Raw genomic sequence first — 15,088 nt, forward strand, 5'->3', positions numbered from 1 at the left:
CCCTTCCTTTGTGAATGTGCCCCCACGGTGTTCCTTTGTCTGGAAGTGGTCCTCTGAGGCCTTACTTAGTGTGGCACAAGGTCAAACTGTTGGCCTGGGGACCAGAATTTCACTCTCCTTAGGTGAACTGAACTCTTTTACAAGCTAGGTCACTATTAAGGTGCTCAACTAGCTTCTGATGTGTTGCCATTGACCTTGAATGGGCTGTGCCTTTTTGAAAATGTAAAATATTTAATTTTCAAACACTAAGTAAGACGATGTTTTTTCTCTTGAAGTACCTCTCACCTCATACATAAGACAAAACCCACCTGGACCCCGTCCAGGGGGTGAGACGAGGTGCTGGGCCCCAGCTTGGTTCTGTTGCTACCTGGGAAGCCCTCTCCGATGCAGCTTATGGGACAAGCAGGGTCGGCAGGGAGCTGAAGCCTGGTCTGTGGAGACTTCAGCATGGCTCACAGTTGATTCTGCCCTTTGGGTTGATTACAGCTTCAGATCCAGATTGTAGGAGGATGAAACCAGAGACCTTGGGCCCCACCAACCCATGGGAGGAGCCCTTCTTGTCTCAGCGAAGTAGGATGTGGGCACCACCCCACATTCAAATGTTGCACCCCTTCCTTGCCAGGTAGTGAAACGTCTTCCAAAAACTCGGTCTGGAAAAGTCATGCGGAGGCTCCTGAGGAAGATAGTCACAGGCAAAGCTGAGGACCTGGGAGACACCACCACCCTGGAGGACCCCAGCATCATCATGGAAATACTGAGTGCCTACCAGAAGCACAGAGACAAGGGGGCTTCTGGGCAGTGAAGTGCTGTGACCAGGTCCCAGCACTAAGCCCGTAACTTCTAGAGCATAGCTCTCAGTTGGCTTGTTTGTAAACTCCCAGCTCAGTCCCCCCCCCCCCCCAGTATATAACCCCCATGGCCCCTAATATAAAGTTCATACTAAAATCCCTCACTTTCTTCTGTTGGAGAACTCGTGCTGTCATGCGGTGTTTGTTGTTTTTGTCCTGAATTTGGTTTCCTGGAATGAAAAGCGCCGTGTCCTCTCCAGACAGCACAGGAAGGTGACAACCCCGGTAAAGGGTGCCTGCCTGCTCAGACGACCGAGAACTATAAGCAGTCGTGTTTTTTCCAGATGTTTCTAGATATAAAAGGCAGAAACTTTATTTTTATACCTTTATATTTTGGAAGAATAGCATGCAAACACATGTATGGAATGTGTGGGTTTGCTTGTACATGCTCTTTGTGACATTCGGAGTTAGAAAAATCTCCTTTTCTGCCTTCTCTCCTGGGGAAACTTGGAGAGGAACGGAGGGTGCGCTTTCACTTGTTTGGCCTATTTGGGAATATTAATTGGAAAATGTTTGTGCCTCAGACTAAACACAGCTCTCTTGAGAACACTGGAGCCTGCAGCATTTTTATTGTATTTTTTGTGTATGTTTCTACTTCTCTTGGTTTGTGTTTCATGAAACCCAGCTTGTAAAGTGGTGGCCTGGGTGGGTCACCTTTGTTCTGAAGCTACTCCAGTCACTTGTTCTGTTTCTCCAAGCTCTGATCTGAAGAGATCTCCCTTTCCCCATCCTGGATGCCTCTTGGTAGGAGGTCAGTGTGCTCCAAATTTGTGGAGTGGTTCAGGGAATCCAGTGAAAATTCAGGTAACTTAGAGGACTGATTCGGCTAGAACCAGATCCTTGCAAACTCTGCCTGTCCTTCATTCTGTGGTTGGGGCCTAAGAACCATGGAGGTCCAGTGAAGAGAGCTGGAGCTCTGAATAAAGTTTCTCTTTCTTTTCTTTCTTATTTTATTTTATTAATGTTTTTTATTGACTTATTTCTTAGAGAAGGAGAGAGAGAAATAGCAACTTGTTGCACTTACTTATGCCATCACTGGTTGATTCTTGTATGTGCCCTGACCCAGGATGGAAACTGCAGCCTGAGCATGTCAGCATAACGCTAACCAGCTGAGTTACCCAGCCAGGGCCAACGTTTCTTTCTTTCAGTGTGCCTTAAGTCCTCTGAAGGTTAGCAAGATTATGCATATAATCAAATTAAACAAAGTGTTCATTTATTAGCCAAGCATGCCAAGGCCAATGGCGTGGAGTGCAGGTTAAGGCAACATGCTGAGTTAGGTCGTTGAGAGCTGGGAAAGGTTATCTTGTTCCTTGCACCAGGGGTTACCTGTGGTGCTGAACAGTTACTGTGGACCATAGCTATGCTGGGCTCAGGTGATAAGTGAGGACACCTGTGACACCCAGTGGGGTGGCCATTGGCTATCGCACACAGGTGCACTGAGGGGTGGTCTGTTGCTGCAGTGCTTAGCCACAAAGACCGTGCACCTGGACCTGCCCCATCGGTGGTGGACTTGGGCTTGGCAGGCTGCAGTCGCAGTGCTATTTCTGAAATGGTTTAGATGTGAACTGGGACAGTGACCGCCTCAGAATGATCTGAAGGGCAATTCAAATAAAGCTTTATTTTATTTTCTTCTGTTTGTGGTGATTTTTAAAAATCAAATAATGCTATTTTTTTGTTGCTGAATATAATCCTAAGAACAAAGCTAGAAGGGGTCTATTCACTCAAAAGAGAACACTTAAAAAAATCCATTGTCTGATAGGGAGGAACTACACAATAAGAGGTCATCTATCTTTGACTTATTTGGTAAATTTACCTGTCTCTAGATTATTTTTCTGCCCAATACATAAGTCACATGTGGCTATTTGAATATAAATAAAAACAGTAGAATAGAATGAACAGAATAGAATAAGATATTTAGTCCTCCTAGCCACAGTTCAAGGGCTCAGCAGCCGCACGTGGTAAGTAGCTACCAGAGTGGACACATTCACGAGAACATTCCAGTCATCACCCCGGGTCTGGTGGCGAGTTCTGATCTAGAATACAGGTGAGAATGACGACACAAGATCTCTAGGCAACTGAGTCAGCATCACAGACTACAGAGAGAGAAGTGACTGCCCATAGCCCAGGTTGTCCTTACACTGGATGTATGTGAATGAGGTTATCCATGTCCTTCAGAGAAACAGAAGGATGCATTGAATTGGTGCCATGAGAGGTCAGATGAGAAAAGCCGATTCGGCTCCCACAGAACCTAAATGCACTGCTGTGTCCAAAGCAGGAGCTGGGAACGGCTGTTCTCAGGGATGGAGTTTGCTCTTGTGCCTCAGGAGTGGGGGAAGGGAGGCTGGGGGTTCCAGGTGCCACCCGAGGTAATCTGAATGCAGCTCACTGGGAAGGACACACCGTGTGCCTCTGGGTTCTTTGGGAAGTCACAGAAGAACTGCTTTATTTATTTTTTTGAAAGACTCACTTTTAGAGAGGAGAGAGAAAGAAGGGAGGGAGGCGCAGAAAGCATTATCTCCTATACATACCTTGATCAGGCAAAGCCCAGGGTTTCAAACCAGAGACCTCAGCGTTCCAGGTCAAAGCTTTATCCACTGCACCACCACTGTGACGCAGGACTGCTTTTTTACAGGGATAGTCTATATCCATTGTATCCACACCTTGCCAGGTGGGGCATCATAAGAGGCTTATAACAGGTTAGGTTGTCCTCACCACCCCTCTCTGGTAAAGCCACCCTGATTTATTTTAGGGACCATCCTGTGCCCTACTTTTTCAAGGACCCACTCTGGCTGCTAGGGGGTTTGTGATGGTCATTCTCAGCATCACAGTCCCTGGCCTAAGTGACAAGTTCATGCCTGCCATTTGACACTATTCAGAGTCCCTGGGAGGCAGACACAAATACACCACTGGTAAAGGGGCTATTGCCCACGCACCCACCAGACAAGATGGGGCATGGGGATGAGCTGCCTTCTAGTTACCACAGGGCAGGGCCTGCCCAGGGGTAGAGCAATGCTGAAGACCTGGAGCCCAGAGGAGGCACAGAGCCTGGCCAGGCTGCACCAGGCCCACCTACCCCCGGACTCCACTGCCTGCCTCAGCTTTCCTTGTCTTAACCAACATACCAAGAAGCAGAGAGGAGCAGGCAGCTGCAGCAAAGGCGCAGGAGGTTCCTGACGATGTGAACACACACGGATATATTAGACCGGATTCGGAGACAGCTGATCTGAATGTTGAGTACCTCTCAGGATGCCATGAAATTACATTTGTAATACCCATGAGTCCCCAAGGCAAGTGAAATTCATACTCAGAAGAGCAGTAGGCAGTGCCTTTTAAGAATAACTTCCTTTTCAAGTGGCTAAAACAAATTAAAAGTTGTGCTCAAAGGGAAAATTCAGTTTTCAAAATGATTAATTCCCAAAAGGAAATATGTCCCTATTAAATAGAAAAAAAGAAATCATGGCCAATGTTCATGATTTACACATATCTACAAGTAAATCATGTGGTAATTCAGGCAGTGGTTCACCCACAGCAGCTGAGTTGATGGTGAGTTGATGGTGAGAACTCGCGTCCCCTCACCTCAACTTGACAGGAGTAGACACCCGGCTGTGCAGGTCCCACAAGCTGTGCTAGTCCTTGCAGAGCTGACTGCACTGTGCCCTCATGACACCAAGATCGGGGACGAGGACAGAAATGTTTATGTAGCAGTGGAAAGAGTGTAGACCTGGAGTGCTGAGCTCACCTGTTTGAAACCCTGCTTTGCCCAATCAAGGCTCATACAAGAAGCAACCCCCACGAGTTGATGCTTCCTGCTCTCTGCTTCTCTTTGTCTCTCGCTCTCTAATAAATCAATAAATAAAATCTTTTAAATACATATAAATATATATATTATATATATAATACAGTGGTACCTTGAGATACAAACAGACCAACATACGAATTTTTTTAAGATATGAACTGCGACTTTGTCCGTATTTTTGTTCGAGATCTGAGCAAAATTCTGAGATATGAGTCGTGATTCAGGAAGCTGCTGCTAGTTGGCATATTGGCACATGGGTCCAGTATCGGCAGTTTGATATACGGGTTGACTGACTTACGAGCTAGGTTACAGAATGAATTAAATTCGTATTTCGAGGTACCACTGTATAAAATATATATATATATTATATATAATATATAATATATATAAAATATAAATATATAATAAATATATAATATAAATATATAATATATATAATATAAAACATATATACAATATAAAAAATATATATATAATATAAAAATATATATAAAGGCCCTGGCTGGATAGCTCGGTTGGGTAGAGCATCGTCCCAGTATGCAAAGGTTGCCTATTCGATCCCTGGTCAGGACACATACAGGAAAAGATCAACATTTCTGTCTCTTTCTCCCCACTACTTCCTCTCTCTCTAAAATCAATCAGTAAAAAAAGAAAATGCTTAAGAATGCTTGTATTACTGAGTGCAGTGTGCAAGGAGGCTCTGAACCACTTTTTAATTCCATCACCCATTTCATCCTCACACCACCTTCCAAGGCAGTGTGGACCAGAAAGGGGTCACATACTAAACCTGACGAGCTTGAGGGAGGCCTGCATCAGTGGTGGATTCAGCTGGTTTGCACCATTTTGGCAGAACCAATACTTAATTTTTGTTGAGTTTGGCAAACCGGATGTTAAAATAGCACTTGTAATCAGAGTTCTCTCTAAAGTAGGCGCCTGGGCAGTAGGGCCCAATGTGGAAATCACAAATTTACATTCCTTAGTTTTTTAACATTCATCTGCACATATTCTAAGCACTCATAGTAATGTTCATTCTGTCCATAGGTGAAAAAAATTGCAAGTAAGGATGCCAATCAAGCAGTAAGGAGATAAATATCTTAAATGACAGTTTTATTGTTCAATACAAGAAATTTACTGTTAATATTTGGCTATATTAACTAATAACTTTTCTGACCATTAGGTTAAAATATATGCATTATTTCAAAGTCTTTTGTTAATTCTCTTTATTTTCTATTTCATAGCCCTATAATATTGAAATCTTAGTTTGAATATTTAGGGAATATATAATAATTATTAATGTCTTTTTATATAATGTTTAGTTTATTATCATTTTGAAACACTTTTATTCAATGTTAGGTCACCAAAACCCAGAGTAACAGATATTACTATTGATTAGCCTAACAGTAAAATTACAGCATAAATAAAGTGTACTCAATAAATGCTTAAAGGTCAATTGTAAATAATATAAAAAAGGGAAGTCATATCCTGGAACTCCTGCAAATCTATTTTTATCATGCTTTTTACTTAAAAATCTCTTTTAAATGCTAATGTACTGAGTAATTCAGCAGAGAAGAGACTCTGGAATCCTATGGGAGATGCCAAACCTGTTACTCCTGGCAAGCTTCTACCCTCTTTTATTAGATCCAGCTAATAATGCTGTTTTTGTCTTTTTCCAATCAGCTTCAGATATATGGAAAAAGTTTATCTAAGAAGATGTGGGCCCTTAAGCCCCTCAGTAAGATCTTCTGAGCATGGCTTTTAAAGTCTACAGTGACCAAGAGGAACAGAAAAGGCAAATAGAGCCCCCCCCCCAAAAAAAATCAGACAAAATACCAGCTCTTGGCATAAGCCTTTAAAAGGCTCCAATGCCCCAAAGGGCTTCATAGGACTCCATTAGGGTCCTGCTTCAAGAGTGGAAAGGAAGGTCATTGAGCTAAGGCCTACCAGGCTTCTCAGCCCCCACCAGGGATATGCCTTGGCTGTGGGAAAAAGGGACATGAGAAGGTAAGCTGCCCCCTCGCTCCTCTCAGTCTTTTCCAGCCTTACTCCAGCCACTTGTGACCTGACCTTGCCCAGCCTGCTGGGACTTGCCTCTGAAGGCTAAAGGTGCCCATGGCCATTGGCCCCATCTTGTGACACTGTGGACGAGCCTAGGGTATTTCTTCCAAGTAGCAGGTAAACTGATCTCGTTTCTTGTGGACATGAGGACCACTTACTATACCTAGCCTGAATATTCGGGTTTTATTTATCCCTCAAAGATCTCTGTTTTGGGTATTAATAGTCCTATTTTCTGCTGCTTTGTTTAATGTATAGTGTCTCCTTTATTCCTCTTGTCTCAGTGCCCCATGCCTATTTTAGGCTGGGACCTGCTCCTAATTTAGATGAATTTACCTCTGCTTCCCAGCATAGTGTATCCCAATGTTCTCTTCACCATGCCACGGTTACAGAGCCCCAGGGAAAGCCCCCCTGGGTTCACCTCTCCAGTTTAAAGAAAACGAAAGCTCCATTTCCATACGTGCTGCAAAGGGCTTTTCCAGTCTACCTGAATCATTGCCAGCTAGAAGCAGTGGTCATTGGGACCTGGACTTTAGCTGCAAAGTGTGGAAATGTGACCACAAATCCAGTGCCTTGTGGACTTTTCCTGCATGTGTGTGACTCTTGCTCTTTGGGACAGTTCTCAGACTGAAGTGGGGTTGGGTTACATTTGCAAATAATATGAAGCAATGATAGTGTCAACATGGACTTAATAAAATTACATTAACATGTTAAGGACACTTAAGACTGTAAAAATTTTATTTTAAATCCTGTTGTATTAGTTAAAACTTTGTTTAATAATTTAATTGGCTTTAATCACTTCATTGTATTAAAACACTTGTTATAGTATTTGTTAACATTAGCTGTTTTAATTTTTGTTGTTTATTTTATATTTTTCCAGTCTGCCTCAAAATTGGAACATGGGAGTTCAAATGCGTATGAAAATGCTACCCAAAACCAGTGGGGTTTTTTAGAAACTTCACTAAAACCCTTGTTACTAAAGGCTTATTAGCAACTAATTAGAAAAAGATTTTGCCAGTGGGAAAGGGATAATTAAAAAACCAGACTTAAGCCTGGCCAGGCGGTGGCACAGTGGATAGAGCATCGGACTGGGATGTGGAGGACCCAGGTTTGAGACCCTGAGGTTGCCAGCTTGAGCGCAGGCTCATCCGGTTTGAGCAAAGCTCACCAGCTTGGACCCAGGGTCGCTGGCTCGAGCAAGGGGTTGCTCGGTTTGCTGAAGGCTCACGGTTGGGGCACATGTGAGAAAGCAATCAATGAACAACTAAGGTGTCACAAAGAAAAACTGATGATTGATGCTTCTCATCTCTCTCCATTCCTGTCTGTCTGTCCCTGTCTATCTCTCTGTCTGTAAAAATAAATAAGTAAATAAAAAATAAAAAAACCAGACTTAAAATCTATTGCAGAAGGCATAATATCTAAATGTTTAGTTTATGTCCAAGTAAATACTAAGCAAAATAAAAGAATTGTAAAAGAAAAAAACAGGGAAAGAGGAACTTTCCCAGGTAAACATTTAGAAACAGACCTTAATGAAATAATTAACAAATAAATAGAAGCTTTCCCTACTGGGAGTAGGGCCACAGTGACAGTTGTTAGGAAGTTGTTGTGTAGAATTCTTTCCAAATTTAGCTTTCCCATTCAAATGTTAGGCCTGCATTTGTATCCAAGGTCTCAAGGCTAGTGGGAAAGGCACTCAATATTAATTGGAAGTTAACTGGAAATTACATTATGCCTACAGACCCCAAAAGGTTCAGGACAAATAGAATGCATAAATTAAATCGTGAGGAAAACTTTAGCCAAATTTGTTTTTTAAACTGGTGAAAACTGGTCAACCTTACTCCCACTAGCCCTCCTTAGGGCAAGGTGTACCCCCTATAGAGGATTTACACCTTTTGAAATAATGATTGGAAAACCCCCTCCCTTACTACCAAAACTCAGAAGAGTTAAAAGCTGAGTTAAATAACCATGCTTTTCTTAAGTACTTGCAGGGTCTATAAATTACTCAGCAGGCCATTCAAAAGACTGTCCAAGAGGCACTTCCAGCACTGCCAGGAAATCCAGTACATCCTTTTCAGCCTGGGGACTCAGTCTGGGTAAAGAAATACATCACCCAAGGACTGACTCCCACGTGAACGGGTCCATACACTGTGATCCTGACAACTCCCACTGCTGCCAAGGTAGAAGGCATGCCTGCCTGGGTCCACCATAGCCAGTTAAAACCTGCAGTCCCAGCAGAGACACCTTCGTGGACAGCAGAAACTAACCCACCAACCTTTGTAAGTTAACCCTAAAAAGGACAGCATGCCTTGCTCCAACCACAAACTGGGAGCTGGTTGGTCTACACACGGTAATGCATGAAGAAATTCACTAAGGACCCCTTTTAATCAGACTTTGAGGAAAAAGGGAAACTAGGGTAAAAAAAAGTGAGCTTGGTTATCACTAAAGGTTAAATTCTTTAAAAATTCTGACTAAAAGGAAATGTATCATATAATAATAAAAAAGTATAGGGTACAGCAATACTTTAAAAAATAAATTATTATAAAAGCAAATTATTTCTAAATTAAAAATTTTTAAAAATTAAAAATTGCCTCATACACCTCATTAAAATGAGTCAAGAATTTGACTCAGAATATAAAACCAGTGGGGGATGTGGTAAGGTGCCAAAGAACTGTGAAACTTAGTATTGGCAGTGCCATTTTAAAAGGAAAAGTCAGGCTTTCTGTCCTGTCCTTTCTTTGGAAAATGGAGGGAGAAGGATGTGAAAGTCTCCTGACTTACAAGGACAACTGGGTCATTTAGTTTTAGTTCTATGAAAGGATTAAAATTATCTGAAGAACTTCCTTTCCCTTTCAATAAGAGACAAAATTTAGCCTGACTAGGCAGTGGCGCAGTGGATAGAGCGTCGGACTGGGATGTGGAAGGACCCAGGTTCGAGACCCTGAGGTCACTGGATCAAGCAAGGGGTTACTTGATCTGCTGAAGGCCCGCAGTCAAGGCACATATGAGAAAGCAATCAATGAACAACTAAGGTGTCACAAAGAAAAACTGATGATTGATGCTTCTCATCTCTCTCTGTTCCTGTCTGTCTGTCCCTGTCTATCTCTCTCTCTGTCTCTGTAAAAAAAAAAAAAAAAAAAAAAAAAAAGACAAAATTTATATACCACCCTACACTGATTTTTAGCTCTCCCTCCATTCCTGGAATCCTGAGATTAATGTGTATCTCTAGGCAAAGGAGGAAAGCTAGATACTAAAAGGTTTACAAATGTATTTTGATATGTAAAATGACATCACCATTGTGTTACCTTAAAAGTTTTTAACATTTTTTAAGTCCCCTAGACAAATATTATAATCTTGTTAATGATTGTGTCATGCTGTCATGCCCCCCCCCAAACTGTATGTGGTTAAAGAACATATAACCAGCCTCTGAGATACATTTGGGGCTGCACAATTTGGGGCTGCAATGCCCCGTGTCAGTCATATGAGGCTGGCATATTTAATAAATCTCCTTTAATAAAATCCTTCAAAATTCATCTGGACTTGATGTCTCTACGTAAACCCTCACAAGTGAGATACAGTACTTTACAACATTTGGGGTACAATACTTTACAACACTACCTCCTAAGGTGATAGATAGTATCAGGAGGTGGTGCCTTTGGTCATATAGTCATGGGTGAAGCTTTCATGAATGGGATTAGTGCCCTTATCAAAGTGCTCTTGCTCCTTCCACCATATGGGGATACAGCAACAAGATGGCTGCCTATGGACCAGGAAGTGGGGTCTCATCAGACACTGAATCTGCTGGGTCTCTGATTTTGGACTTTAAGACTCCAGCACTGTAAGTAGTAATTTCTGTTGTTTATAAACCACCCAGCTTATAATCTTTTGTTAGAGTAGCCTGAATGGACTAAAATAACCCCTGACCTGCAATTGTGGCTTTTTTCTTTTGTTTTTCGGGTATAGTCCAAGAACACAAACTGTACATAGAATCTTATGCAGTGTAGATGATAAGTAAAGCACAAAGAGGAGGACTATTACAATGTAAATAAAATCAGGCACAAGATTATATTGATCTTAAAGCTTAAAGAAGTAGGAATTACTAATAGGATGCATTATAAATCAGCCATTAACTGTAGAGGTAGAGATTAGTCAGTGATAAAATGTAATAGAATAATTTTCTAAGCATGAGTTTTCTAGTCATTCTTTTTTTCTGGAAAGTTTTCTCTAGAGATTTGAAGTTACTACTAAAATCCTTGAGATTTTCTCTATGTGGAACTTTGGTTCAGAAATAGCCTTTATGATTTGGTCCTATGAATAGATTTTTTAAAACTTTCATATTTAAAGCACAAGAGAGACATTTTATTATAAAATTATTTTCCATTAAATCATGTTTTGGAAGCAACTTCTTGTGCTAACACTTTATTTCCAAACTGTTGCATTAAATGTTGTAAAGTACCATACCCCAGATGCTGAAAAGTACTGTGCCTTACTTTTGCAGGTTTACGTAGAGAAACCAAGTCCAGATGAATTTTGAAGGGTTTTATTAAAGAAGGAGATTTATTAAATATGCTGGCCACATATGGCTGACACGGGCATTTGCAGACCCAAATCGTGTGCCCCAAATACATCTCAGGGGCTGGTTATATATCCTTGATCACACACGGGCTGGGGAGAGCATGACATCATGGCACAAGCTTACAACATTTGTTTAGGGGATACACAAAAACATTAAGACTTTCAAGGTAACACGAAAAGATATTTACAATCTTTCAGTGTTCATCTTCCCTCCTTTGCCTAGAGGTATGTTACTCTCAGGATTCCAGGAAGGGAGGAGGAACTACAATCAACACAGGGTGGTATATAAGTGCTGTCTCCCATTGAAAGAGAAGAAGTTTCTCAGTTAACCTTTATTTTAGTTTTAAAACTAAATGACCCATTGTTCTTGCAAGCCAGAAAATTCTACATTCTTCTCCTTCCCCTCCCCAAAGGAAGGACGGGACAGGAAAGCCTGACCTTTCCTCTTAGAATATCAATATTAATTTTGCAGCTTTTTGGTACCTTACTACATAAAGATCTTTGCTTTCTTGGGTTCATGTACAATAATCAAGACACCAATTATAATAAAGTCTACGTCCTCTCAAATCTGGCTCTAGATAAGTTACATGCTGATTGCTAGTCCCAGAGGTGTGGATTCTTCAGGTTCAGAGGGCTTTCCAAGTCCTCAGCCATGGCCCAAGTTCATGGTGTATTGCTGTCTGTGGAACACATGGTGGTCACCAGGAAAAACTTCCAAGGACCAGGCTCACCTGGTGGCTCAATGAAAACACAGACTCCTGGGTTCTATTTCTGAAGTGCTGAGCTTGGATCTCAGGAGGCTGGGGTCTGGGAATCTAGACTTTCAACAATTCCCAGTTATTTTGCACAGTTAGCCAGTCTCTAGTGACTAGCTTTTTGAGGATCGCTGACCAAGCCCAATGCATTTCCTTGTATTTCAGTGGAAGAAAGTGACCTGGATACACAGAGGCAGATTAAGTTCGGTTGAGGCCTCAGCACAGAAGAAACTATGGGGCCCTTTTAAAAAAAGGGAGAGACAGGTAAATAAAAATACATGTTAACCATATTTTTAAATAAATAAATATTATGTACTATTAATGTTAAAATTGCACATATAAAACCAAACTTGGTGGCATTAGAAAAAAAATGTCAAGTTGGGGTTTTGTGGGGGCCCTTCAGAAGTCAGGGCCCAGGGTGTGCGTCCGGTGCGCCAGCCATTATATCCGCCTCTGGCCAAAGGGACGTTTTCTAGCCTGTCCCCCTTGCCCGGATCCATCGGGAGAGAGTGTCATTTTTCAGTTGGGGGCTGCTGCCAGTCTGTACCGCTAAGACTATTCACTCACTTGTCACTTCGATAGTGTGCACCAGCATCAGGCGGTCTAACAGGCAGCACTGCCCAAGGGCACGGCTGCTGTCCACACCTGACGCAGCACCTTAGGAGCACAGGTAGCGCAGGGAGAGCCGAGACACCCGCCGGCGGGGAACCCAGCTCCTGCAGGCTGGATTCGTGGGGAAGGCCCACGGCGTGACGCACAGAGGGAACCGCCGGCTGCCGGAAGGGGCGGGTCCAGCGTTCCCCGGCGCGCGGGGGCGACGGGGTGGTGCGCGGCCGCTGGTTCGCGTTGCTCGCATTCGTGCTGGCCGGGCGGGCGGCGGTGGCAATCGCAGGATGAACGAGGCGGACGGGCTGCGGCAGCGCCGGCCCCTGCGGCCGCACGTCGTCACGGACGACGGCCAGACCCCGGAGGTCAAGGACGGCAGGTAGGCCCGGCCGCCAGACCTGGTCCTCAGCGGCGGGCTGACCGCCCAGCGCAGTGGTGGTAACCGCCGCAGAGTAAATGCCAGCGTGCTGCTAGCGCTGTGTGTCGTTTAATATTCTCGGCAGAGCTTGTTCTACGGGGCGGAGCCAGGCTCCGACCGAGCGGCTGCACCTGCTGAGTCCTGGAGGCCTGGGCACACTGCGCCCTGCAGCGGCGTTGTCCCGGCTCCCGGCCCCGGGCCGCCTCGCGCCGCACCTGCCCTCCTGCGCCTCCTTCGGGCGCGGTGGTTCCGTCGCTCCGCCTGGCCCTGCGCTTAGTCCTCCCCGCTGGCGCACCTAATCCCAGAAGTCGCCTAGCCCCTGCCCTGCCGCCTAGCCCCTGCCCTGCGGCTTCGAGTCCCGCGCCCGCGCTGTCTTGAAGGGAGGTCGGTCGGAGAAGTTCGGTCGCCTGGAGACGCAGCCGAAGCTGGCTGTACACTTATCCCTTCTCCCTGCGCGGGACCGGCCCTCGCCGCGGTTTTCCAGAAAGAGTAGAAAACAGACTTCATTGGGCAATTTTCGTGAGAGTTTAGCCTTGCAGAATTTTCTGCGTAGAACAGAGAAGCATAGGAAACTAATTGTTGATGCCTGTGAAAGAAATCTCAGGGTTTTGGCCTTTGCTTCTCCCAACTCTCCCAACTTTCCAGGATTTAAGTATGCTGTATTTTGTTAGCTAAAAACTAAAGCACAGTTCTTAAACAGCTATTTTAATATACTTAAACTTCGGCTTTTAATTTTGTGTACTGAAGTCTCAGAACTTTGAGTATTTTGGGAGAACCAAGCAGCCCTATATATTAAACTCAAAGTTTGGTTGACTAGTAAGTTGATACAAATATTGGAAATGTTCATTGGTGTGCCAAGGGATGTGGTTCATACTGAATGAGGGACAGTTTTTGCCATGACAGACTGAATTTATTCACTGATGATACTAAGGATCACTTTTGAAGGAGAGCTATAGTAGAGAGGAGTGTTTGGGCTCTAGAAAGATGATTGCCAGAGAAGATTTTCTGGTAAAATCTGACCCTGGGCTCAGAGGAAATGTGGGAAATACTATATAGTCCTGACTATAGAGTGACCAACCTTTTATTTATTTATTTATTTATTTATTTATTTATTTATTTATTTATTTATTTTTTACAGAGACAGAGAGTGAGTCAGAGAGAGGGATAGACAGGGACAGGCAGGAATGGAGAGAGATGAGAAGCATCAATCATCAGTTTTTCGTTGCAACATCTTAGTTGTTCATTGATTGCTCTCTCATATGTGCCTTGACCGCGGGCCTTCAGCAGACCAAGTAACCCCTTGCTGGAGCCAGCGACCTTGGGTTCAAGCTGGTGGGCCTTTTCCTCAAACCAGATGAGCCTGCACTCAAGCTGGCGACCTCGGGGTTTTAAACCCAGGTCCTCTGCATCCCAGTCGGACGCTCTATCCACTGCGCCACCACCTGGTCAGGCTAGTCCTTTTCTTTTGGCACATAGTTCTGTATGGGAAGAGAGAATAGCTGTTTAATGTCCACACATGAGTTTTTAGGACTGAAGAGAGAATACATTGAAAATTTAACAGCTGCTCTTTCAACAGTAGCTTTTTTCTAAAGGATTTTTATATTACTTAAAAATCTCTACTAGGTCAGTTTTCCTTTTTCCTTTTTAAGACTGAGGGATAAGGGTTGGAGGCAGTGTGGAGAAACAGATAGGGCTGTCTTAAATTCATGAAGTCATGAACATTTAGGAATCTGGAGTTTTCAGCCCATTCCCTGCCCCAGTATGTGTTGAATTTTCAAGAGGCTCTTTTAACTTCTTAGTTATTTTTAATGCCCTAATGAAGACATCTATAGTCTAGGAGCCCCCGTATAAAGAAATGTGAAAAGTGGACAAGTTTAAGGCACAGTCACTTAAAAAGATGGACTGTGTTGTTGTTTGTCTCAGTTTCCAGAGACAACTTTGATACCTGGGGTTATGGTCCCCGTGGATTTGGGACTCAGATTTCCCATGAAAAGCACAGTTTGTTTTTAATCTTACAGGTTCTGTGGATCAGGACTAGTCC

The 15,088-nt window shown here is 43.5% G+C and overlaps 2 protein-coding genes across 3 annotated transcripts in view; both read left to right on the forward strand.

Moving 5' to 3' along the window:
* Positions 1-2,477, forward strand: part of ACSS1 (acyl-CoA synthetase short chain family member 1) — a 65,189-nt gene extending 62,712 nt beyond the window's left edge. The window contains exon 14 of the mRNA XM_066236997.1: positions 623-2,477. Within this exon, the coding sequence (XP_066093094.1) occupies positions 623-802 (180 nt within the window). The 3' untranslated portion in view covers positions 803-2,477. The remainder of the gene's footprint in view (positions 1-622) is intronic.
* A 10,326-nt stretch (positions 2,478-12,803) lies between these two features.
* APMAP (adipocyte plasma membrane associated protein) overlaps positions 12,804-15,088 on the forward strand; it is a 32,369-nt gene continuing 30,084 nt past the window's right edge. For both annotated transcript variants that reach the window (XM_066236998.1, XM_066236999.1), the window contains exon 1: positions 12,804-13,008. In XM_066236998.1, coding sequence (XP_066093095.1) covers positions 12,917-13,008 — 92 coding nt within the window. In that variant the 5' untranslated portion in view covers positions 12,804-12,916. The remainder of the gene's footprint in view (positions 13,009-15,088) is intronic.

Source organism: Saccopteryx bilineata, chromosome 6 (genome assembly GCF_036850765.1).
Source record: "Saccopteryx bilineata isolate mSacBil1 chromosome 6, mSacBil1_pri_phased_curated, whole genome shotgun sequence".
NCBI classification, from domain to species: domain Eukaryota; kingdom Metazoa; phylum Chordata; class Mammalia; order Chiroptera; family Emballonuridae; genus Saccopteryx; species Saccopteryx bilineata.